At 42.7% G+C, this 27,219-nt stretch overlaps 1 protein-coding gene across 6 annotated transcripts in view; it reads right to left on the reverse strand.

Annotated features, from left to right (window-relative positions):
* Positions 1 to 565: 565 nt before the first annotated feature.
* The window catches only part of LOC132823775 (adhesion G-protein coupled receptor G5-like), an 86,981-nt gene continuing 60,327 nt past the window's right edge, over positions 566 to 27,219 (reverse strand). For 5 of the 6 annotated variants that reach the window (XM_060837787.1, XM_060837786.1, XM_060837790.1 and 2 more), the window contains 8 exons: positions 25,890 to 26,009; positions 23,824 to 23,869; positions 23,638 to 23,741; positions 22,438 to 22,565; positions 17,494 to 17,762; positions 14,340 to 14,433; positions 3,842 to 4,119; positions 566 to 2,846 (listed from right to left, as the gene is read on the reverse strand). In XM_060837787.1, coding sequence (XP_060693770.1) covers positions 2,767 to 2,846; positions 3,842 to 4,119; positions 14,340 to 14,433; positions 17,494 to 17,762; positions 22,438 to 22,565; positions 23,638 to 23,741; positions 23,824 to 23,869; positions 25,890 to 26,009 — 1,119 coding nt within the window. In that variant the 3' untranslated portion in view covers positions 566 to 2,766. The remainder of the gene's footprint in view (positions 2,847 to 3,841; positions 4,120 to 14,339; positions 14,434 to 17,493; positions 17,763 to 22,437; positions 22,566 to 23,637; positions 23,742 to 23,823; positions 23,870 to 25,889; positions 26,010 to 27,219) is intronic. The other variant, XM_060837791.1, reaches the window with a different exon arrangement.

A 27,219-nucleotide genomic window follows, 5' to 3' on the forward strand; every position in this document is an offset into this window, starting at 1 on the left:
CCATAACACATGTATTGGATTTTAGGAGATTCAGTGCTTCTTCATAGTATACTCAAAGACTGCTCAGTAACCCAAGTGAAACTTGTTAGGAAAAGAATCTGAGTCTACCTTTGATTGCAAATCATGAAACCATGGAGGTGTTCCAGCAGGCAGACTGCAGAACAGGCTTCTTTTATTTACTCTGTGTTTAAAGGCAGAATGTCTGCATCTAATAATCATATAAACCTTATCACTGTGCGAGGACAGGTACCACACAAACAATGGGCCGCACTATGGAATGGAGCAGGAACATGTATTTAAAGGGGTCCCATCTGTGCTCTACCATTTTCTTTGAGGTTCCAACCTTTTCAAGACACTGAAGAAAATAACTGTAAGGAATTCACCTTCAGAACTCCAATTCTGAATTAAAACGTCTCAGCAGTGATTCACTGTGAGGCACCTATTACCATCTGTGAGTGATGTGTTTTAGGACTGATCCTTAATACGCAAAGATTACAGAAAACTTTGATCCAGAGTGCACATGCTTTATTATTCTTTAAGAGTTACAAGAAAGAAAAGATATCACTTACATTTGCAATATTCCATTTAATTCATTGAGGTACAAACTGCATGGCACCACATTCTTGTGAAATGGTCAAACTCAAGTTCCTTGCATTCACCTGCGTATGTCCAGTTGTAATCAATATAATCAATTGTTCTAAGTAAAGTTTATTTCTATTAAACTATAATGTGTGAGTGGAGATATGGCTGTATGATCGGACTCATCAGCTAGACTGAACCACAGAACCTGTGACCATAGAGTTATAGTCATAGAGATGTACCGCATGGAAACAGACCCTTCGGTCCAACCTGTCCATGCCGACCAGATATCCCAACCCAATCTAGTCCCACTTGCCAGCACCTGGCCCATATCCCTCCAAACCCTTCCTATTCATATACCCATCCAAATGCCTCTTAAATTTTGCAATTGTACCAACCTCCACCACTTCCTCTGGCAGCACATTCCATACATGCACCACCATACATGCGTGAAAAAGTTGCCCCTCAGGTCTCTTTTATATCTTTCCCCTCTCACCCTAAACTAATGCCCTCTAGTTCTGGACTCCCCACCCCAGGGAAAAGACTTTGCCTATTTACCCTATCCATGCCCCTCATAATTTTGAAAACCTCTATAAGGTCACCCCTCAACCTCTGACGCTCCAGGGAAAACAGCCCCAGCCCGTTCAGCCTCTCCCTGTAGCTCAGATCCTCCAACCCTGGCAACATCCTTGTAAATCTTTTCAGAACCCTTTCAAGTTTCACAACATCGTTCCAATAGTGATACAGAATTTCCTAGGTAGACAATAGTACGCGTTAGCAAGTGATTGCAGAGGACAATTTATTAATCACCCGTTATGTTATAGGAGCTTGAGCTTTTTTTGACTCAAATCATTTTCAATACTTTTTTTAGCTAAGCAGCCAATTAACAACTCTTGCACATTCCGTGATAAGCAGAAACAGTCAACTAATACAATACATACTATGTTCACATAAACAGAAGCTAACTATTGGAGACAGTAGGGATTCCTACATGGGTTCATCAAAAATATATCAAACAAACAATGCTACATTGTCTTGACATAAGGTGTGTCAATGCTTCTGATAATTTAGAGAGCACTTTCCAGAAAATGCTTTCTCACACCTCTTTAATTACTCGATAAAGAAGATAAATTGTGTCCTGCACATTGGTTTCAAAAGTATGAAATATTCCTGAGCACAAAGAAAAGCAGCTAAAATAAAAACTTCCTAGTGGGTCTTGAACTGTCATTTATTTTCTGAACAGAATTTTAGTTGTTTGACTATTATATTGTGGCCTATATGCGTAACAGGATAAAGTTAGGCCTCATCATCACAGAATGAGTTGGGAAGGCTATCTTTGAGCCTTTCAAGTTAAAGACAATCAGAATGAAGGTAGGAAAGTGGTGATGATTGGATCCCACTTTTCAGTGTAAAGTATATTTAATATCTCTTTGCCAAGTGTTTACACTCTCCAAATCCAACTCAGATGAAACAGGAGGGTTTATAGATTCAATTGAGATGTTTGGTGCATTTGAAAAGTAAAGGTATTGGAGTCTCAAACTGATTTGGCTTCCACAGCCTTCTGTGGTAGAGACTGTCACAGGTTTGCTAGTCTGAGTGAAGAAATCTTTCCTCATCTCAGTCCTGAGGCTCAGTTTGAATTCCAGATTTTTATTGAATTCAAATTTCATCATCTGTCTTGGTAGGATTCAAACCTATGTCCTTAGAATATTAACCTGGGGGACCGGATGATGAGTTCAGGGGCACCACTATATCACTGTCTCCACCACCTATTAGTTTAGCCTTTGCAGCTTTCAAACAAATTGAAGAATTTGCTTTCTCAATTCTCTCCTGCTTAGGTCTTTGGTGATCAACCGGAACTAATTCTGATAATTTTACAGCAGTTGGAATTGAGACAACTCCTCATTTCAACTGATCATTAGCCCTCATCTAATGGGCATGATTTGACATAGCATTTAATTTTATATTGGCACTGGCCTTCAGAATAGATGGTTCTCTGAGCTAAGGGGTAATGGACGTTTGTGTGCGGATTCTGAGCATACGCTGAACCCATACATAGACCAAACAACTGTACGCATTTCACACAATATACAAGTGGTAAGATTCTTTTTAAAAACAAAAGTTTGTTTTGAAACACATCCGAAAGGTGAATGGAAGGCAAGTTGTTTCACTTTCACCATTCCTTCTCTATGTTGAGGTTGTATAACTTGATATTTCGTCTTTCGATGGTTTTTTCATAGCCCAATACCACAGGAATATGAAAAATCCTGCAAAGGTTTTTAAAAAAATGACAAGGTCATTAGTTACTCTATTTGTTGACACAAAATGGCCTAATCTCCTCCATTACCAAACCTAATCACCTGATGCCTGGAGGAAGAATGGCCCATCTTTCATCTTGGGACCTTCCAACCACGTGGAATCAATGTGGATTTCACCAAGTTCCCCATTACCATCTCCTACCTTATCCCAGTCCCAACCTATAATGAAACAAGTCACTAGTCAGGCCATAGTTGGGATACTGTGAACTGTTCTGGGGCCCATAGCTAAGGAAAAGTACACTGGCATTGCAGACTATCTGGAAAAGATTCCCTAGGCTGATAGCAGGTATGGAGGGATTGTCTGATGAGGAGATGCTGAGTTTGGCCAGTGCTCATTGGAATTTTAGAAGTATTGGAAGCGACCTTATTGAAACATACAAGATTCTTAGATGCGGAAAGGTTGTTTCCCTTTGTGGGCGAGACTAAGAGCTGAGGACATAGTCTTAGATATAAGGTTCATATACTCCAGACAGAGATGAGGAGGAATTTCCTCTCTTGGAGGATAGTGAATCTGTGGAATTCCTTACTGCAGATGACTGCCTGGTTCAAGGAACGCAGATTTTCCTTTCACTCAGTACTACAATTCTGAGTTCTGGGTTCTGAGGCGGCTTAATTTAAATATTCACATTCTAAAATTACATTGAATGAGTGACATGGAAGTCAGGGTTGGAAGCTGGACATGATCTGAACATTGGGTTCCTGACCTTCATTTTAAAACCAAATCCTCTATTATGTGAAGTAAATTCATTTAATAAAATTAACACTATCATCGGTCCTTTGTTACCATGATACGACCACCAAAACACATAACACCAGAGCATTGACTGAAACACAAATAGAAAGTGCTGGAGAAACTCAGCAGGTCTGGTGTCATCTGCAGAGAGGAAAACAGAGTGAACATTTCGAGTCAGGACAGGGAGTCAGTCACCAGAGCATGGACTAACCTTGCAAGGAGTTGAAGATGGTGAACAGGTAGATTTCAACCAGACGGAGTGGTCCAAAGGAAAAGAAAGCTAAAGCCCAGGTTACGCCCAATAGGCAACAGAGGCCAAGAATTGTCCACAGATCCTTCCAAGCAGACCCTTGTTCTTCAGTGCGTTGTCTTTTCAGATAAAATAGCTTGGTACAGACTGTGATTAGTATTATTGTATTTCCAAAGAATATAATGCTGAAATAGCCACAGTTTGTAATGTAATGAGCCACCTTTTCTTTTATCCAGCACCTGTTCAAAAAGAAGTATTCAATAATGTACTTGACGTTTTGCATGCAAATACATGATTAGGATCAACAGAAGGCCATTTGGCCCCTTGAGCCTGCTACACCAGTCACTAAGATCATGGCTAATCTTATTGTGCTTCAAGGTGATAAAAACAATGACTGCAGATGCTGAAAACCAGATTCTGGATCAGTGGTGCTGGAAGAGCACAGCAGTTCAGGCAGCATCCAACGAGCAGCGAAGTCGATGTATTGGGCAAAAGCCCTTCATCAGGAATAAAGGCAGTGAGCCTGAAGCGTGGAGAGATAAGCTAGGGGAGGGTGGGGGTGGGGAGAAAGTAGCATAGAGTTCAATGGGTGAGTGGGGGAGGGGTTGAAGGTGATAGGTGAGGGAGGAGAGGGTGGAGTGGATAGGTGGAAAAGGAGCTAGGCAGGTCGGACAAGTCTGGACAAGTCCTCGGGACAGTGCTGAGCTGGAAGTTTGGAACTCGGGTGAGGTGGGGGAAGGGGAGATGAGGAAGCTGTTGAAGTCCACATTGATGCCCTAGGGTTGAAGTGTTCCGAGGTGGAAGATGAGGCGTTCTTCCTCCAGCCGTCTGGTGGTGAGGGAGCGGCGGTGAAGGAGGCCCAGGACCTCCATGTCCTCGGTAGAGTGGGAGGGGGAGTTGAAATGTTGGGCCACGGGGTGGTGTGGTTAATTGGTGTGGGTGTCTCAGAGATGTTCCCTAAAACGCTCTGCTAGGAGGCGCCCAGTCTCCCCAATGTAGAGGAGACCGCATTGGGAGCAACGGATACAATAAATGGTATTAGTGGATGTGCAGGTAAAACACCCCATTTTCTTGCCAAACCTGATCAGCTTTGATACGGTTATCAATCAAGAATGTGTCTTCTTCTGCATTAAAAATATTCAATAACTCTGCTCTGCTGTTCTTTGGGGAAGGGAGATCCACAGACATGAAGGGAAAAGATTTTGCTCACATCTGTCTTAAATAGAAGATCCCCAATATTTAAACAGTGTCCCCTAGTTTTATTCTCTTCCACTAGAGTAAACATTCTTTCAGTTATATTCTGTCAAATCTCCTCAGGATCCACCCCGCTCCACCCCGGCCCCCTCCCCTCAGGATCTTACATGTTGTAATTGCATTATTCCTTAAAAAATCAAAATAGATCAAAATAGAACAAAGTACTCCAGAGGTGATCTTACCAATGCGCTATACAACTGGAGCAAAACATCCCAAATTTTACATTCCATTCCCCTTGTAATAAGCAACAATGATCCATTTGCCTTCCTAATCAATTTGTACACCAATGGGTAAACATTTTGTGATTCATGAACTAGGTTACCCAGATCCCTCTCTACCACAGAGTTCTGCAATCACTCTCCATTTAAATATACGTTAAATACCACTCTCTCCCACAGTACGGTCTATCTGCCAAACTTTGCTCATGACTTGACCAATCTACATCCTTTTGCAGACTCCTTATATCCCATTCACAATTACTTTCTTATCAACTTATCACCATATATTCGGTCCCTTCATCTTACTCATCAGTATTGGCAGTAAATAGTAAAGGACTAAGAACTGACTCCTGTGGTCCTCTACTAGTGAGAGGTTGCCAAACCTGATATGACTCATTTATGTCTACTCTATGGTTCCCTGATAGCCACCTAGCTCAGTTGGCTGGATGGCTAGTTTGCAATGTAGAGTAATGCCAACAATTTAATTCTGCTCTAAAAACACTAGTTTGCTCTCTCTCCATCAAACTGTCTGACCAGCTGTGATTTCCAACATTTGTTGTTTTCAGTACAGATTCTTGCAGTAATTTGCTTCTATGTGGGGTTCAATTCCCACACTTGCTAAAGTACCATAAAGGATTCTCCATCTCAACTTTTACCCTTGCCTGAGATGTGGTGACTGTTCGGTTAAGCACCCACCAGTTGTCTCCCTGTAATGTGAAAGTGTCTCTGTGATCTGGTAAAACTGTGGTTCCTTTGCTTTACATTAGTCCAATATCCGTGCTGGTATGTTATTCCCTGAGCCTGTGAATTCTTATTTCATGTAGCAACATTTGATGTGGAACCTTGTCAAGTGCCTTATTGAAATTATGAGCTTTTTTTATCCATATTGTTTGTTCATTTCTCAAAGAATTATGATAAAATGGTCACAGATGATTTTCCTTTCTCAAAGCCATGTTGATTCTGCTAAATTACATAATAAGTGCCATGCTATAAACACCTTAATAATGGATTCCAGTATTACCTCTACTGCAGACATCAAGCTAACTAGCCTGTCGTTACCTGTTTTCTACTTCCTTCCTCGTTTGAATCATTTTCACTTTAATGTCCGAACAAAAAGTTCCATTTGGAAGTTAACTTCTGAGTATTCTGCTCATTGATTAAAACTTGTAGGCTCATAAGTAACAATGACAAAGAAAAATAAATATTTTATCACAGAAATCTAATGTTCATTAAAATATATAATAGCATTCTTCAAATTTAAGTAGAATAATCAGTCAGTGTATCAAACCTCAGTATAATAGAGGCATTATATTCACTATTTTGCAATCGAATGAGACCTTTCCAATATTAAGTAAAATTTGGAAAATGAAACGATTGCAGCATCTTAGGATAAAGTTTATTTGGATCGGGGACTGTCAGTCTTTAGTTATGATAACTTCCTCAGTACCTCGCCTTCACAATGTGATCATCAATTAATCTTATCTGATTGCACTATACAGGGTGTGGTATAACCGCTCTTTGGCTAGCATTAGAATATGCTGTTCTAAGAATGTTCCAGCAAGCATTCTATGAATGCATCATCTGGACTACATTTGAATCTGGCTTTTCCAGTTCATATGCTGATTAGAATCTCCCATGATTATGTTTGTGTCTTTATGACAAGCTCTCATTCTGTCTTTCTTTTCGCTCCTGTTTAATTATTGTTCGGAATTCTGTACACCCTCGTGTAAGTACTTATCACTTCTACCCAAACTGTTTCCACACCTTCCTGACTCAGGACACCCATCTCTATTATGCTCAACTGATCATTACCTAACAAAGCCACCATCCGCACTTTTCCTATTATTTCTAAATGTTGTGTAAGCTTCAAGTTCAGGTCCATATTATCCTGCCCTGAGCACAGATGCTGAGTGGGGGCTGTTTTTGTGCTTGTGGATTCTGTGTGGCAGGGTCCAGGGAGATGTTGTATCTGGTTCTCTTTCAGCGATGGCCATTAGTTTCTGCACAGCAATGGTATCCTCCTCAAACTCGGTGCTTTCCTACAGCTGCTGGATCTCCTGAACTTTGAATTCCTTACCCTTATCTTTCAGCAGGTATTTCTCCAGTTAGCAATAGCTATTTCGATCCTTTTGCAGCATTATCTAATCCGATTCCAAATGTTACACTTTAGTGACCTCTCGCCTTGACTCTTGGCACACACTTCAGTGGTACACTCTGTCACTTCCAGTTATCACTTTCCTGAACACTACCCTGTTCTCTTGGCTTGTCCTCCCTCTCTGACTCATCACATCTTTCCTCACTTGGTCTCTCCCTCCAATTGTTTAGTTTAAAGCTATCTTTACCCACTCTCATTATCCGAATTAGCACTGAGATCCCAGCATGCTTTAGATGAAGATTGATATACGTCTCACTTTCTCCAGTACTGGGGCCAGTGTCCATGAATAAAGACCCATTTCTCCCACAGTGACCTTTGAGCTATGCATTTCTAATCTTATTCGCGATATGCCAATTTACCTTGTGGCTCAGCAAATAATTCAGATGTTATCACCTTTTGAGGTCCTGCTTTATAATTTAGCCCCTTGCTGCTCATACTGCCTCAATAGATCTCTTCCCAGTGCTCTCTATGTTGTTGGTGTTGACATGGACCACAGTCACTGGATTGCCTCACTGTTAGTGTAAGACACCGGATTGCCTCACTGTCAATGTAAGTCACTGGATTGCCTCACTGTCAGTTTAAGCCTCTGGATTGCCTCACTGTCAGTGTAAGAAACTGGATTGCCTCACTGTTAGTGTAAGAAACTGGATTGCCTCGCTGTCAATGTAAGACATTGGATTGCCTCGCTGTCAGTGTAAGACACTGGATTTCCTTGCTGTCAGTGTAAGACACTGGATTGCCTCACTGTCAATGTAAGACACTGAATTGCCTCACTGTCAATGTAAGCCACTGGATGCTTCACTGTCACTTTAAGACACAGGATCGCCTCACTGTCAATGTAAGACACTGGATTGCTTAGCTGTCAATGTCAGACACTGGATTGCCTCACTGACAATGTAAGACACTGGATTGCTTCATTGTCCATGCAAGCCACTGGATTGCTTCACTGTCAGTGTAAGACACTGGATCGCCTCACTGTCAGTTTAGGCCACTGGATTGCCTTGCTGTCAGTGTAAGACACTGGATCGCCTCACTGTCAGTTTAGGCCACTGGATTGCCTTGCTGTCAGTGTAAGACACTGGATTGCCTCGCTGTCAGTGTAAGACACTGGATTGTCTCGCTGTCAATGTAATACACTGGATTGCCTCACTGTCAATGTAAGACACTGGATTGCCTCACTGTTACTGTAAGACACTGGATTGCCTCACTGTGAATGTAAGACACTGGGTTGCCTCACTGTTAATGTAAGACACTGGATTGCCTCACTGTCAATGTAAGACACTGGATTACCTCACTGTCAATGTAAGACACTGGATTGCCTCACTGCCAGTGTAAGACACTGGATTACCTCACTGTCAATGTAAGACACTGGATTGCCTCACTGTCAAGGAAAGACACTGGATTACCTCACTGTCAATGTAAGACACTGGATTGCCTCACTGTCAATGTAAGACACTGGATTACCTCACTGTCAATGTAAGACACTGGATTGCCTCATTGTCCATGCAAGCCACTGGATTGCTTCACTGTCAGTGTAAGACACTGGATTGCCTCACTGTCAGTTTAAGCCACTGGATTGCCTCGCTGTCAGTGTAAGACACTGGATTGCCTCACTGCCACTGTAAGAAACTGGATTGTCTCGCTGTCAATGTAAGACACTGGATTGCCTCACTGTCAACGTAAGACACTGGATTACCTCACTGTCAATGTAAGACACTGGATTGCCTCGCTGTCAGTGTAAGACACTGGATTTCCTTGCTGTCAGTGTAAGACACTGGATTGCCTCACTGTCAATGTAAGACACTGAATTGCCTCACTGTCAATGTAAGCCACTGGATGCTTCACTGTCACTTTAAGACACAGGATTGCCTCACTGTCAATGTAAGACACTGGATTGCCTAGCTGTCAATGTCAGACACTGGATTGCCTCACTGACAATGTAAGACACTGGATTGCTTCATTGTCCATGCAAGCCACTGGATTGCTTCACTGTCAGTGTAAGACACTGGATCGCCTCACTGTCAGTTTAGGCCACTGGATTGCCTTGCTGTCAGTGTAAGACACTGGATCGCCTCACTGTCAGTTTAGGCCACTGGATTGCCTTGCTGTCAGTGTAAGACACTGGATTGCCTCGCTGTCAGTGTAAGACACTGGATTGTCTCGCTGTCAATGTAATACACTGGATTGCCTCACTGTCAATGTAAGACACTGGATTGCCTCACTGTCAATGTAAGACACTGGGTTGCCTCACTGTTAATGTAAGACACTGGATTGCCTCACTGTCAATGTAAGACACTGGATTACCTCACTGTCAATGTAAGACACTGGATTGCCTCACTGTCAGTGTAAGACACTGGATTACCTCACTGTCAATGTAAGACACTGGATTGCCTCACTGTCAAGGAAAGACACTGGATTACCTCACTGTCAATGTAAGACACTGGATTGCCTCACTGTCAATGTAAGACACTGGATTACCTCACTGTCAAGGAAAGACACTGGATTGCCTCATTGTCCATGCAAGCCACTGGATTGCTTCACTGTCAGTGTAAGACACTGGATCGCCTCACTGTCAGTTTAAGCCACTGGATTGCCTCGCTGTCAGTGTAAGACACTGGATTGCCTCACTGTCAGTGTAAGACACTGGATTGCCACACTGTTACTGTAAGACACTGGATTGCCTCACTGTCAATGTAAGACACTGGGTTGCCTCACTGTTAATGTAAGACACCGGATTGCCTCACTGTCAATGTAAGACACTGGATTGCCTCACTGTCAACGTAAGACACTGGATTACCTCACTGTCAATGTAAGACACTGGATTGCCTCACTGTCAGTGTAAGACACTGGATTACCTCACTGTCAATGTAAGACACTGGATTGCCTCACTGTCAATGTAAGACACTGGATTACCTCACTGTCAATGTAAGACACTGGATTGCCTCACTGTCAATGTAAGACACTGGATTGCCTCACTGTCAGTGTAAGACACTGGATTACCTCACTGTCAATGTAAGACACTGGATTGCCTCGCTGTCAGTTTAAGACACTGGATTGCCTCACTGTCAATGTAAGCCACTGGATCGCCTCGCTGTCAATGTCAGACACTGGATTGCCTCGCTGTCAATGTAAGCCACTGGATTATTTCACTGTCAATGTAAGACACTGGATTGCCTCATTGTCCATGCAAGCCACTGGATTGCTTCACTGTCAGTGTAAGACACTGGATTGCCTCACTGTCAGTTTAAGCCCCTGGATTGCCTCGCTGTCAGTGTAAGACACTGGATTGCCTTGCTGTCAGTGTAGGACACTGGATTGCCTCACTGTCAATGTAAGCCACTGGATTGCGTCACTGTCAGTGTAAGACACTGGATTGCCTCACTGTCAATGTAAGACACTGGATTGCCTCACTATCAATGTAAGACACTGGATTGCCTCAATGTCAGTGTAAGACACTGGGTTGCCTAGCTGTCAATGTCAGACACTGGATTGCCTCACTGTCAATGTAAGACTCTGGATTGCCTCACTGTTACTGTAAGACACTGGATTGCCTCACTGTCAATGTAAGACACTGGGTTGCCTCACTGTTAATGTAAGACACTGGATTGCCTCGCTGTCAATGTCAGACACTGGATTACCTCACTGTCAATGTAAGACACTGGATTGCCTCACTGTCAAGGTAAGACACTGGATTGCCTCGTTGTCAGTTTATGACACTGGATTGCCTCACTGTCAACGTAAGACACTGGATCGCCTCGCTGTCAGTTTAAGACACTGGATTGCCTCACTGTCAACGTAAGACACTGGATCGCCTCGCTGTCAGTTTACGACACTGGATTGCCTCACTGTCAACGTAAGACACTGGATTGCCTCGCTGTCAGTGTAAGACACTGGATTGCCTCGCTGCCAATGTAAGTTCCTCTCCAACCCAGAACACATGTACTTGCCAGAATTCTATAGACCAGCTTTAACATGATTTTATTCTTTTATATGTGACCTTCGAGTAAAAAATGAGGTCTGCAGATGCTGGAGATCACAGCTGCAAATGTGTTGCTGGTCAAAGCACAGCAGGTTAGGCAGCATCTCAGGAATAGAGAATTCGACGTTTCGAGCATAAGCCCTTCATCAGGAATAAGAGAGAGAGAGCCAAGCCGGCTGAGATAAAAGGTAGGGAGGAGGGACTAGGGGGAGGGGCGATGGAGGTGGGATAGGTGGAAGGAGGTCAAGGTGAGGGTGATAGGCCGGAGTGGGGTGGGGGCGGAGAGGTCAGGAAGAGGATTGCAGGTTAGGAGGGCGGTGCTGAGTTGAGGGAACCGACTGAGACAAGGTGGGGGGAGGGGAAATGAGGAAGCTGGAGAAATCTGAATTCATACCTTGTGGTTGGAGGGTTCCCAGGCGGAAGATGAGGCGCTCCTCCTCCAGCCGTCGTGTAGTTGTGTTCTGCCGGTGGAGGAGTCCAAGGACCTGCATGTCCTCGGTGGAGTGGGAGGGGGAGTTAAAGTGTTGAGCCACGGGGTGATTGGGTTGGTTGGTTCGGGCGGCCCAGAGGTGTTCTCTGAAGCGTTCCGCAAGTAAGCGGCCTGTCTCACCAATATAGAGGAGGCCACATCGGGTGCAGCGGATGCAATAGATGATGTGTGTGGAGGTACAGGTGAACTTGTGGCGGATATGGAAGGATCCCTTGGGGCCTTGGAGGGAAGTGAGTGTGGAGGTGTGGGCGCAAGTTTTGTAAATGTAAATGCAAGGAAATGTAAAACTTGCGCCCACACCTCCACACTCACTTCCCTCCAAGGCCCCAAGGGATCCTTCCATATCCGCCACAAGTTCACCTGTACCTCCACACACATCATCTATTGCATCCGCTGCACCCGATGTGGCCTCCTCTATATTGGTGAGACAGGCCGCTTACTTGCGGAACGCTTCAGAGAACACCTCTGGGCCGCCCGAACCAACCAACCCAATCACCCCGTGGCTCAACACTTTAACTCCCCCTCCCACTCCACCGAGGACATGCAGGTCCTTGGACTCCTCCACCGGCAGAACACAACTACACGACGGCTGGAGGAGGAGCGCCTCATCTTCCGCCTGGGAACCCTCCAACCACAAGGTATGAATTCAGATTTCTCCAGCTTCCTCATTTCCCCGCCCCCCACCTTGTCTCAGTCGGTTCCCTCAACTCAGCACCGCCCTCCTAACCTGCAATCCTCTTCCTGACCTCTCCGCCCCCACCCCACTCCGGCCTATCACCCTCACCTTGATCTCCTTCCACCTATCCCATCTCCATCGCCCCTCCCCCTAGTCCCTCCTCCCTACCTTTTATCTCAGCCGGCTTGGCTCTCTCTCTCTTATTCCTGATGAAGGGCTTATGCTCGAAACGTCGAATTCTCTATTCCTGAGATGCTGCCTAACCTGCTGTGCTTTGACCAGCAACACATTTGCAGTTATATGTGACCTTGCACACTATGTTTCAAATGAATGCCTGGCCAGGTTATTTTCCAATCAGCCCAAACTGCTGAACAGATTTTAGTTTGAAATGAGCACTATAAACTGAAATTTTGCTGAATGTATTATTTATGACCATTATGAACATGAGGAAGTTATTTGGCCCTTCGAACCTGCACTGCCATTCAATAAGATCTGATTTTAATCTCAATTCTAAATTCCTGCATATCCCTGATCAATCTTTCATTCCCTTAGTCATCAAAAGTCAATCTACCTCCACTTCAACAATATTTAAAGATCCTGCATTGACTGCCTTTTGAGCAAGGGAATTACAAATATTCATGACTGCCTGAGAGAGAAAAACTGTTTCCTCACCTGTTTTAAATGGCACCCCCTTTGTTTTAAACTATGATCCCGAGTTCTAAATTGTCCCACAACATTCTTTCAAAATTCACTTGCTCAAGTCCTCTCAGGATCTCAATTCATTCACCACTGACTTTTCTAAGTTGCAGAGAATGCAGGCCTGTCTAGCCTTTCCTCATTAAAACAATCAGCTCATCTACAGTCTAGTAAACCTCCTCTGAACTGCTTTCAAAGCATTGACGTCCTTCTGTAAGTCTGGTGACCAGTACTGTACACATTACTCAAGACACGGTCTCATCAATGACCTGTATAACTGAAGCATAATGTTTCTACTCTTGCATTCAACTCCTACCACAATAAAACCTAATGTTATGTCAGCCTAGCCAGCTATGATTTCAGTCTTGTCCTCTCCATGTAGATTCAGCGTAGTATTGTAACAGGAGTAAGAACCTGGCGAATGCCAAGTGTTTATTTTAACTCCCTCACACACTATAGCACATGTCACTTCACAAATCATTCATCATAGCTGCTGCAACTTACTTGGTAATGAAATAACAGAAATTGCACAGTATTTCACAAACTAAAACTCAATCCTGTTAAAGAACAAGATTAGTCACTTCTTGTCCTAGCCAGCTTTGCGATTGTATAATTTCCTTTTCCTGTCTTCCAAAATCTCCTTACCAGCTTCCTGTTGCATACACACAGTCACCCTCTGTAATTCTATTCTGAACATGAAAGGCTATTTTACTGCAAGAGTAGTCTGATCCTGCCTTCACTGAGTTACAAACCTCCCCAGTGCTCAGTGGATCCCCATCAGAAGCAGGAACACAGGCAGATTTCCCTGCAACTATTAGAAGCAAATTATAGCATAGTTCCATCAGTTGTCTCATACCAGGTCATACACATTTGAATTTGATCCTAGGAAATTGTTGTCCCAGTTCCTCCCTGGAAATAAGTGCCTCCTCAAACTCTCATGGAAGTGGAGGAGAGTCAAATACCAGCATTATTGCCTTTTACAAAGACTTACATTGAAGTATTCTTCCCGTCTCGTTTCTCAATCACAAACTCGCCATAAATGTCTGGTATCGCGATACATATAAGCACCACAATTGCTGGAAGGCCTATCAATCAAAGAAAATGATTTGCAATCATTAATATTTAAAGAATACAGATCATATTAAGAACATTGAGCAATAGGCTCCTCAAGGTAAGTAGATTAGATTACTTACAGTGTGGAAACAGGCCCTTCGGCCCAACAAGTCCACACCGACCCACCGAAGCGCAACCCACCCATACCCCTACATTTACCCTTTACCGAACACTACGGGCAATTTAGCATGGCCAATTCACCTGACCCGCACATCTTTGGACTATGGGAGGAAACCGGAGCAAACCCACGCAGACACGGGGAGAACGTGCAAACTCCACACAGTCTGTCGCCTGAGTCGGGAATTGAACCCGGGTCTCAGACGCTGTGAGGCAGCAGTGTTAACCACTGTGCCACCGTGCCGCCCACAAAGTGTTTGCCAGGAATTGGTGTTGGAGAGACTGTTAGATCTGAAGGTTGATAAGTCTCCGGGACCTGATGGTCTATATCCCAGAGTACTGAAGGAGGTTGCTTGAGAAATCGTGGATGTGTTGGTGATTATTTTCCAGAGTTCGATTGATTCGGGATCAGTTCCTGCAGATTGGAGGGTGGCTAATGTTGTACAACTTTTCAAGAAAGGTGGGAGAGAGAAAGCAGGAAATAATAGACCAGTTAGTCTGACCTCAATGGTGGGAAAGATGCTGGAGTCTATTATAAAGGATGAAATTACAACACATCTGGATAGTAGTAACAGGATAGGTCAGAGTCAGCATGGATTTATGAAGGGGAAATCATGCTTGACTAATCTTCTGGAATTCTTTGAGGATGTAACTCTGAAGATGGACAAGGGAGATCCAGTAGATGTAGTGTACCTGGACTTTCAGAAAGCTTTTGATAAAGTCCCATGTAGGAGGTTAGTGAGCAAAATGAAGGCACATGGTATTGGTGGCAAAATACTAACGGATTGAACGTTGGTTGGCTGATAGGAAACAAAGAGTAGTGATAAACGGCTCCATTTCGGAATGGCAGGCAGTGACCAGTGGGGTACTGCAGGGATCAGTACTGGGACCGCATCTTTTTACAATATATGTTAATGATATAGAAGATGGTATTAGTAATAACATTAGCAAATTTGCTGATGATACTAAGCTGGGTGGCAGGGTGAAATGTGATGAGGATGTTAGGAGATTACAGGGTGACCTGGACAAGTTAGGTGAGTGGTCAGATGCATGGCAGATGCAGTTTAATGTGGATAAATGTATGGTTATCCACTTTGGTGGCAAGAACAGGAAGGCAGATTACTACCTAAATGGAATCAATTTAGGTAAAGGGGCAGTACAGAGAGATCTGGGTGTTCTTGTACACCAGTCAATGAAGGCAAGCATGCAGGTACAGCAGGTAGGGAAGAAGGCTAATAGCATGCTGGCCTTCATAACAAGAGGGATTGAGTATAGAAGCAAAGAGGTTCTTCTGCAGCTGTACAGGGCCCTGGTGAGACCACACCTGGAGCACTGTGTGCAGTTCTGGTCTCCAAATTTGAGGAAAGACATTTTGGCTATTGAGGGAGTGCAGCGTAGGTTCACGAGGTCAATTCCTGGAATGGCGGGATTACCTGACACTGAAAGACTGGAGTGACTGGGCTTGTATACCCTTGAGTTTAGAAGACTGAGAGGGGATATGATTGAGACATAGAAGATTATTGAAGGATTGGATACTCTGGAGGCAGGAAACATGTTTCCCGGGGTAGACCATTTAGGACAGAGATGAGGAGAAACTTCTTCACCCAGAAAGTGGTGGCTGTGTGGAATGCTCTGCCCAAGAGGGCAGTGAAGGCCCAGTCTCTGGATTCATTTAAGAAAGAGTTGGATAGAGCTCTCAAGAATTGTGAAATCAAGGGTTATGGAGATAAGGCAGGAACAGGATACTGACTAAGGATGATCAGCCATGATCATATTGAATGGCGGTGCAGGCTCGAAGAGCAGAATGGCCTACTCCTGCACCTATTGTCTATTGTCTATTGTTGCTAATGTTGAAGAAAGGACATCTTTTCCTTTCAATTTTGGCTCGGAAGAAGCACTATAAGATGCAGAAGAAAGCACCCTTGACAAATTTTTTAAACAAAGAGGAAAACATTTTACATGGTTGTGGATTACAATCCAAATTCCCGTTTGTGACAATGTTAGACCAGCCACACCCCTCAGTTGATCTTTCTGAAAGTTAGTTGGAGAAAGGCTGACTGTAAAAATACTACACAAATCTGAAGGACAGATTTATCTTTCATCAAACGAAAGGCACTTACTGAGCTTATTAACTTCTATCATATTGTCTTTTCAACATGGAACTGCTAATTTATAGCATTCCAGATATTACTATAATCCAGCAACCTCTCCTGAGTAAAGTATCTCGCCACCAAAGAGGTATGGACCAAGTACACAGGAGCAGGCTTAAAGGGTACAATGTTTCTCATTTTCTGAATATCCTCTGTCTCAGTCCCCTTCATGTTAAAACTTGTCCTTTCATTACCATAACAAGAGACGGGTTATTCTGAGGATGAATTTCATCTCAATCAAAATGATACTAACATTTCTTTCACTTATACATGGGATTAAGAGCATCTCTGGCTAGATCAAAGTTTACTGCCCATCCCTCATTTCCTTAATAATGTGGTGGAGGTGTAAGGAAAATCTATATTTGAGACCAGAGAGGGACTAATTTGGGTATTGGAATACAAGGTTTAATGTTTTGTTAAAATGAAGGGAAAACATCAAGCAGGGGCAAAAAAAAAACTGAGAGTAGAGGAAGAGACAGCTAAACGTAGAGGCCTGTGTTAGAAAAAAATGACATCTATCAGAGTATGTTTGAAATCTTGAGGAGTTTGAGTTTAGAAAGTTAGGAATCGGAAACCAGTGTTAGAACTGGAAGATGTAATTGCAATCTTATGTTTAGGGAGGACCTGGTTTTAACTATCCATTAGATACCCGACCTCCGCACACTATTTCAACAATTTAGGACAATTAAAGTTTTGTGTGTAAAACACCAAGTAACATCAATACATCAGCCAACAAAACGTGAAAGGAAAATCATTCTTACTCACCCCAACCGATAACAGCCAGTTTTTGTATGTAGTGTTTTATGTAGGTGTTGAAAACTTTGATCAGCAGCAGGTACAGCTGAAATGCTTCAATTCCCATCCAGGTAAAAGTACACAGCAATGAATAATGTAGAAAAACAGCAATGGTCTTACATAGACTTTCATTTTTCACCATACTGAGCCACACGTTGGTCAAGAAGTTCACATTCAGGAGAAATATGGCAGCACAGAGGTTCATGTGGATCTTTGTGACATGATCGCTTTTAATTTTCCTAAACAGAAAGTCGAAAAAAAAACCAAAATGTTTTACCAACATTGTGAGGGCGGTTAGTTATATATACTTCAGATGCCTTTAGAATTAGCAGTATATTATGTGTGTTCAAGCTCCCTTTACAGCCTTGCTTTCATTAACTTTAGGCAGGATGGTCAGTGGTTAGCACTGCTGCCTCACAGTGTGAGGGACCTGGGTTTAATTCCACCCTGAAGCAACTATCTGTGTAGAGTTTGCACATTCTCTTTGTAGGTTTGCACCCACAGTCTAGGTAGACTGGCCATGAGAAATGCAGGGTTACAGGAATAGGGTTGGGAGATATAGGTCTGGGTGGGCTAATCTTCAGAGGGTCACCGTGGACTCAATGGATTGAATGGCCTGAGTCCACACTGTTTAGATTCCATCTAAACCTTCCATATTCATGTATCTACCCAAATATGTTTTCAAGGTTATAACTGTACCCGCATCCACCACTTCATCTGGCAGTTCATTCTGTGTAGAAACCACCCTCTGTGTGAAAACATTGCCCCTCAAGTCTCTTTTAAAGCTTTCTACTCTCACCTTAAAAATATGGCCCCTCGTTTTGAATTCCCCCACTAGAGGGAAAAGACCTTTGTTATTCACCTTCTTTATGCCTCTCGAGAGCTCTATAAGATCACTCCTCAACCACCTGTGCTCCACCCTCTATCCACCCTCTCCTTATAACACAAACCCTCAAGTCCCAGCAACATCTCCAGCTTAACAATATCCTTCCTATAACAGGGCGACCAGAACTGCACACAGTACTTCAGACGAGGCCTCACCAAAGTCCTGTACACCATCGACATGACGTCCCAGCTCCAATACTCAATGGTCTGAGCAATGAAGACAACTGCTAAATGCCTTTTTAATCACTGTCGACCTGTGGCACAACTTTCAAAGAACCATGCACCCAAACCATTCAGTCTCTCTGTTCTACAACACTATCCAAGGCTCTACCATTAACTGTATAAGGCAGAAGTGGGTACTGCAGAGGTTGGAAATTAGGATTAGAATGGTGCTGGAAAAGCACAGTAGGTTAGGCAGCATCTGAGGAGCAGGAAAATCGATGTTTTGAGCAAAAGCTCTTCATCAGGAATGAGGCCTGTTACATTAACTATATAAGCGTTGCTCTTGTTCACTTAACAAAATGCAATGTCTGATATTTATCCAAAATAAACCCCATCTATCACGCTTCAGCCCTTGACCCAATTGATCATGATTACATTGTACTTTTCTTCACTGTCTACTAGCCACCAATTTTGGCATCAACTGCAAACTTACCAACCATACCTTCTAAATTCTCATCCAAAACGTTTATATAAATGACACACAACAGCAGACCCAGCACCAACACCGCTGGCCACAGCCCTCCAGTCTGAACAACAATTCTCTACCACCGCCTTGTCTCCTATCATCAAGCCAATTGACACGTAGTCAATGTCTGGTAAAATTGAATCCGGCGTGACAAGGTCAATGACCTTTCATTACAACAGGAAGAAATTTGAGATATCATAGGCTTTATGTGAGTGCAGAGGCAAATGTGTGTATGTGGCAGGAGAACTGGAGGAAAAGTCAGTGATAGGAGAGAGAGGTAACAGAACCAACGTTCAAAGGCAATGACAGTTCATGATAAAGGAAGTGTTCATGGGACAAGTGCAGAAACGTTAGGTATATCCAGAAGCGATGTAAGTATGAAAAGGAGAATCATCACTTACTGCTGCCTTTCAAAATCACAAGGGTAAAATACCCGATCTGAAATTGCAGAACTCAATTTTGATTCTAGAAAACTATGTAGTGTCTAATTAAAAGCTAAGCTGCTTCTTCGAGCTCACATTCCATTGGAGCAGAGTCAGCAGCTGAAGGTAGAGAGGTCAGAGCGAGTGTGGGCTGGAGAATGAAAATAACAAGTGACTGGAATTTCCGGATCATACTCTTCGCTGGCTTACGTTTTTCTTCAACTCAGAGCAAAATATTGCATGTGATTCATGCACGAGGAAAATGAACATCTCAGAGCTCTGTGGCCTCACACCAATTAGGTAAAAAGTTTTTAAAATTTTGTTTTATGCCAAAATGGACAATTTCATACTTGCACACAATGTATAAAAAGAGGGCTAAGAAGAGCCAGGAAGGGACATGAGAAGTCATTAGCAGATAGGATCAAGGAAAACCCAAAGGCTTTCTTTAGACATATCAGGAATAAAAGAATGACTAGAGTAAGATTAGGGTCAATCAAGGATAATAGTGGGAAGTTGTGCGTGGAGTCAGGGAAGCGATAAATGAATTTGTTTTGTCAGTATTCACACTGGAAAAAGACAATGTTATCGAGGAGAATATTGAGATACAGGCTACTAGATTAGATGGGATTGAGGTTCACAAGGAGGAGGTGTTAGCAATTCTGGAAAGTGTGAAAATAGGTAAGTCGCCTGGGCCAGATGGGATTTATCCTAGGATTCTCTGGGAAGCCAGGGAGGAGATTGCAAAGCCTTTGGCTTTGATCTTTATGTCGCCATTGTCTACAGGAGTAGTGCCAGAAGACTGAAGGATAGCAAACATTGTCCCCTTGTTCAAGAGGTGGGATAGAGACCACCCTTGTAATTATAGACCAGTGAGCCTTACTTCGTTTATGGTTAAAGTGTTGGAAACGGTTATAAGGGATAGGATTTACAATCATCTAGAGAGGAATAAGTTGATTAGGGATAGTCAACATGGTTTTGTGAAGGTAGGTCATGCCTCACAAACCTTACTGAGTTCTTTAAGAAGGTGAACAAACAGGTGGATGAGGGTAAAGCGATTAATGTGGTATATATGGATTTCAGTAAGGCATTTGATAAGGTTTCCCATGGAAGACTATTGCACAAAATATGGAGGCATGGGATGGAAGGTGATTTGGTGGTTTGGGCCAGAAATTGGCTCGTGAAAGAAAGGACAGAAAGTTGTGGTTGATGGGAAATGTTCATCCTGGAGTTTAGTTACTAGTGGTGTACTGCAAGGATCTGTTTTAGGTCCACTGCTGTTTGTCACTTTTATAAATGACCTGGATGAGGGTGTAGAAGGATGTGTTCATAAATTTGCAGATGACACTAAGTTTGTTAGAGTTGTGGACAGCACAGAGGGTGTTGTAGGTTACAGAGGTGGGCTGAGAGATGGAAAAGGGAGTTTAATGCAGAAAAGTGTGAAGTGATTCACTTTGGAAGGAATAACAGGAATGCAGAATAGTGGGCTAATGATAAGATTCTTGTTAGTATAGATGAGCAGAGAGATCTTGGTGTCCATGTACATAGATCCCTGAAAGTTGCCACCCATTTTGATAGCGTTGTTAAGAAGGCGTATGGTGTGTTAGCTTTTATTAGTAGAGGGATTGAGTTTCGGAGCCTTGAGGTCATGCTGCAGCTGTACAAACCTCTGTTGCAGTTGCACTTGGAGTATTGCATACAGTTCTGGTCACTGCGTTATAGAGAAGATGTGGAAGCTTTGGAAAGGGTGCAGAGGAGATTTACGAGGATGTTGCCTGGTGTGGAGGGTAGTTCTTGTGAGGAAAGGCTGAGGGTCTTGAGGCTGTTTTCGTTAGAGAGAAGAAGGTTGAAAGGTGACTTAATTGAGACATATAAGATGATCAGAGGGTTAGACAGGGTGGACAGTGAAAGCCTTTTTCCTCAGATGGTGATGGCTAGCACGAGGGGACATAACTTTAAATTGAGGGGTGATAGATATAGGATAGATATCAGCGGTAGTTTCTTTACTCAGAGAATAGTAGGGGCGTGGAACAACCTGCCTGCAACAGTAGAGGACTCGCCAACTTTAAAGGCATTTAAATAGTCATTGGATAGACAGATGGATGATAATGAAATAGTGTAGGTTAGATGGGCTTCAGATTGGTTTCTCAGGCTGGCGCAACATTGAGGGCTGAAGGGTCTGTACTGCGCTGTAATGTTCTATGTTCTATACCACTCACCAGATCTCTGATTACTCACTTAGCCGATTTACATCCCTTTGTTGGCTCCTTATATTCTCTTCACAAGTAACTTTCCTAACTATCTCCATACTATCAACAAATTTAACAAACATACCTTTGATCCCTACATTCAAATAATTTATATAAATTATAAAGAGTTGCGGCTGGGGTCTTGATTTGAGGCTTGTTCTTGTTCTAGCAGGCCTACCCTTTAAACATATCGCACTTTCCCTTCAGTGACTCTGAGACTGAATCACCTGCCTCACAGGAATTTATCCCATCTTATTTTGAAAGAAAAGTTGCCACAGCTTTTCCGTCAGTCCATCCAATGCCCCACCTTAACATCAATCCCTTCCTCCTCAACAGCCAGTGATGATAATATAACACACTGCCATTAAAATAAAACTGTTGTCTATTGTTCCTGAGCTTTTAACTTACACCAATGTGAAAAAGTTTTGGATAAAGGACAAGATAGATTCAGTTATGACAAGCCACCCAGTGCTTCAGCCAAGTTACTTCCTGCAGACAGACCCAACATTCCACTTACTTTAATGATATATAGCTCAACAAAGTGAAACATCATCTGAGGGGTTGGTCTGAGAAATATGGAAAATGATACATGATCCAACACTATTGGAATTATTGGAAGACAGTCCCATTGGTGACAATCTGATTGTATTCACTGAGTAGATGTGTAACTCACCTGAATACACAGTAAATGATTATTGTGGTGGCTGAGAAGATGGCAGAAATACCACAACCAATCTGTGAGATGTACATCAATGAAATCAAAACTTTCTCATCCACGGTGTTGTTGGTATCACTGAAGTCCTTTGGGAAATGAAGGCATAGACCACAATGAGTAAGAGTTAAATCCTGTCTCACCTAGAATAAATAGCCTGTCTCTGGTACCAGTTCAAAACACTGGGATTAAGCTACTTGATTAGTAGGATCAGCTCAAATGCAAGTAACTGTACATTGAAAGAAACTTTTGTTAGTGTGTGTAGAATCCTGGTGAGAGTTCACTTGAAATTTAGGTTAGAAATGGAGCCATTCTCCAAGTCCTCTTCTGGGATAACTCCTACAGAGGAATCTAGATTCAACTGGGGCAATGGTTTTCGACACTTTGGGCAGCTCACTCACAACCAGCCAAAGGCTGTCCTAGTAATCTCATCAGGCATGTCTCCTGAACACAGGTTCACAGCAAGTTTAAATTCTGTTTCAGCTCCGACATGTGACTGGATGCCTGAAGGTTATTGCAAGTGATACCATGCATTAATGAGGTTCACTATTAGTAAACTTTGTCCCTTTCTCAGAGCAGCATGTCTAGCTGTGAGGCTCTGATGTCTCCGCCACCTGAATTATTCTGTTCCAGGTGCAGATGTGGATTCCAGTGTTGACATGGCCCTGTGTCCAGTGTAAAGTCATGGGCAGAAGTTGCATTGTACTTCACTTCCAGTGGCACAACTGTATTGAAGAATATCCTCTTGGTGTTGTGCAATTTCAGCTGCTAGATCCTCAAAACCCATCGATGAGAGAGAGAGAATTGAAAGCTGAGTAGCTCAGTTAAGGTCAGTCCTTGGGATCTGAGTAGGGATAGTCAGAAATCTTGACAAGTTTGCACTGAAACTCTGGCAAAGCAGTAGGCATGGAAGAATGTGAAGGAAGGATGAAAAGTCTGTAGAAGATGACAATGCTAAATAAAGGAAATATTTTGAGGAGATTCAGTGGAAAGAGTGAGTTGCCTATTGGCAATGACTATCACACAGTCAAGAAGTGTGTTGCTGGAAAAGCATCGCCTTTCAGGCAGCATCTGAGGAGCAGGGGAGTTGATGTTTCAAGCATAAGCTCTTCATCAGGAATGACAGATCTCTCATACAGAAGGCATCAATCCAAAACTTACCAATAACACAGCAAAGTAGGAGAGATGGTCACACTGACATATGATATGGCTATCCTGAACTGTTGTTTTACAACCAGTAGTATCCCAATGACCTGTTGAGTTGTCTGTAACATAAGGTTTGGTCTAAAATTTAGAGAATTGGTTTTCTAATATTAACTGTAATAGTTTGACAAGTCTTTTACTTACCATCTTCATTTTCAGACCAGAAGACACAATGTTGAGAGAAGTTATTCTGAAATTCAAAAATAAATTGAAATGTTTTGTTTGGCTAGTTGGTGTTTCACTATAAATCTGTTGAAATGCCTTTAAACTATAGGTATACCACAAACAGAGACCAGTGTTTGTATATGACAATGCTTAACCTAAGATTGAATTAGACTGTGATTGCACCTCACATTTGGATTGATAACAATTAAACTGTGTATTTACACATCAGGGCACAAATGTTCCCTTGGTTAGCCATTATTTAATGTTTGAACATCCCCAGTAATAAAGGAACCTTTGTCATAACATTCAAATGATTGAAAGTGAATTTAGATGGTCCTCAGGAAATTGAGAGACTTTCTTAACATGTGGCTTTTACAGAGTTGGAGTTCTATTGTGGACCCTATAAAGTGGAGTTAAACCGACGACTCGGGTGGCCTCATATATTTTGCTGGATTCTTGTTACACACCTAAAACTGGCTCACATCAATGTACAAGTGGGAGCATGTCTGCAGCCTCAGTGACATGCCTCAGTGGGTATCAACACAGCCCTTGAGATGTGCAGCAGGTAAACCAGGAGAAGTTCCAGAAGATCACTGTCAATAGCCTTGGTGTAGGGTTGAGGTAGTCACCAACATGAAGGTGAGTGAATTGGATAGCCCTCGACAATAGGTGCAGATATCCCAATGTGATGATTAATTTGGTTAATGTGCTAATTAGCACACACATACAGGCTTAGGAAGATAGTTCCTGTGTTGATGTGATTTACCCCACCTCAGGGCCAGGAGGCTCCAGAATAAGTCCCATCTGCTCCAAGACTATGTCATATCATCTTGGAATAGGGTGCTGAGGAAAATACCTACAGGGTGGTCAAGTTCCCGGCTGAAAGATTAACATGAATTTAAATTTAAACTGCAACATGTAAGCAGGTCAGCTTATGCATCCATGTAAAAAGGGAGTGTGTACTGAAAGAACAGATGGAATAATGCTCGCATTTGTGTGATGTCAACATTATTTTAAAACTTGTCTGTGCTACTTAAAACCAACTTGAAACTTTCAAAGAGAAGGAGCACTTCACCCAGACATGATGCAGGAGTTGGTTGTAGAAGAGACTTCAGGAACGAGGAATACATTTTGATGTAACAGGACAGAAAGGATGTACAAAGTTTCTCAAATGTTCAGAAACCACTTGAGCATTATATAATTGTCACAACTCATCAATAAAAAACAATCAACAGCTAGCATGTGAGTAGCTGACGATCCTTTTAATGAGCTCGGGTGTGGGGTCCTTCCTGAGGCTGTCTGTATTTAAGAGATAACTAGAGGGTTTTATTTTAAAATGGCAGCACTGATGTGAGAGCTGCTTGATTCACTGATTGCTATACACTGCAAACTCCAGCAGATACTCAGAGCCGAAAAAATAAACCGATATCTCCAAAACAGAGTGGTACAGTGGCTCATTGATTAGAACTGCTGCCTCACAGCACCAGGGACACAGGTTTGATTCCACTCTTGAGCGTCTGTGTGGAGTTTGCATCTTCTCCCCATGTCTGCATCGGTTTCCTGCAGATGCTCCAGTTTCCTCCCACAGTCTAAAGTTGTGCAGGTCAGGTGGATTGGCCATGCTCAATCCCATAGATTCCAGGGATGTGTAGGTTTGGTGGATTAGCCATGGCAAATGTCGGTATTCCGAGTTAAGATAGGATACTGGGTATAGGTGGGATGTTCTTTGGACAGTCAGCATGGATTTGAAAGGCTGAATGGCCTGCTTCCACATATAAGGATTCTATGATTCCATGAGCGATAAGAAGTGGAATTTCAAAGCTTAGATTGCTTAAATCAGATGAACAAAGAACTTTACTTTATAGTTTACACAGGGTGATAAATGTTCTGTCAGTTCTGAGCCATTTAAAATTGAACAAAAACATATGTAGAAAACAGAATAGGTTGCTATAATGTCAATTTGGGGACAAAAAGAATAAAATTCAATCAACATAACAGTCTCCTCAATCCTCAAAATTCTTGGGAATTACTGAAGATTTTCTTACCAGCATTTTTGACTTAAGCTTAACTGTAATATTCACACACGCAGTGAGGTTATGAATGCTTGTGTTTCCTACAGCAATTTCAATCACGTTATTATTTAAGATAGTACTGTTCTTTTCATCCTGTAGAGAAAGAAGCCATGAGAACTGTCAGCAATGTACTGTACTGAAGAACATGACATTAGGTATTTTTAACAATTCAAGTGTAAGTAAATAGGGCCAAACTAATGTTAGGGTCCACACACAGGATTTCACCTCATGTGGGCATTCCTTAATATTCTAAAAGGATGGAATCCTGCCTCTCATGTGGGACACAAAGTAATAATAAAGGACTTTGATGGACGAGGTAGTGAGATGAAGTCAAAGAGACTCTGAAACACAGGACAGTTCATATTCCATGGCTTTCAGAGCTGGACAGGTAATTTGCAAATGTTATGTCATCTGAAGCTAACTGCACTGACTTCAGAGATTCAGAAACCAGGGGGATCTTATGTTATGGATCCAGGGAGAGGTTACCAACTAACAATGTTCCCTGTAACCCAGAAGGTGCATTGGCACCTGTATCTCTGAAAGTCAGAGCTAATGTCAAAGGGCTCACGATGGGAACATTTCAATGGCATCTTCCAAACCCACAACCTCCAACACCAGCACCTGCCAGTTCTCCTCCAAGCTGCACACCATCCTGACATGAAACTATCTTGACATTCCATCATTGTCACTGGGTGAACATTCCAGAACCCTCTTCCTAACAGCACTGTGGTTGTATTGAGTTCACAAGGACAGCAATGATTCAAAAAGGCAGCTCACCACCACCTTTTACCAGATGGGCAATAAATGCTGGCCCAGTCAGTGATTCTCACATCCAACTGGGGATGAAATTATGCAATGTATTTGTTGGATCTCTGTACATATTTTACAGCAATAGGAATTAGGATGTAGAACAGACCCAGGTCATTGTACTCCTTCGAGTCTGCTCTGTCATTCTGTATGATCATGGTTGTCATCTCAATTCCACTTTCCTGTCTGACTACCATAACCCTAGACTCCCTTGTTGATCAGAAATCTATTCAATGCTGCCTTGAGCAAAATCAACAACTAAGCTTCCTGTGTTTTCTAAGGAAAAGAATTCCACGGACTCACGGCTCTCCAAGAGGAAAACAAAGCCTTCCACATCTCAGTTTTAAAAGGATGGACTCCTGTTATCAAACTGTGGCCCATTACTCTTTTGTCCTCCACAAAAGTATTCATCCATCCATCCTATCAAGTCCCCTTTAGCGAGAGTTGAGGAAGTTACAGAGATAGAGAGGCTTGTAGGTTCTGGAGGAGCGTACAT

Source organism: Hemiscyllium ocellatum, chromosome 17, assembly GCF_020745735.1.
Source record: "Hemiscyllium ocellatum isolate sHemOce1 chromosome 17, sHemOce1.pat.X.cur, whole genome shotgun sequence".
Classification (NCBI taxonomy): Eukaryota; Metazoa; Chordata; class Chondrichthyes; order Orectolobiformes; family Hemiscylliidae; genus Hemiscyllium; species Hemiscyllium ocellatum.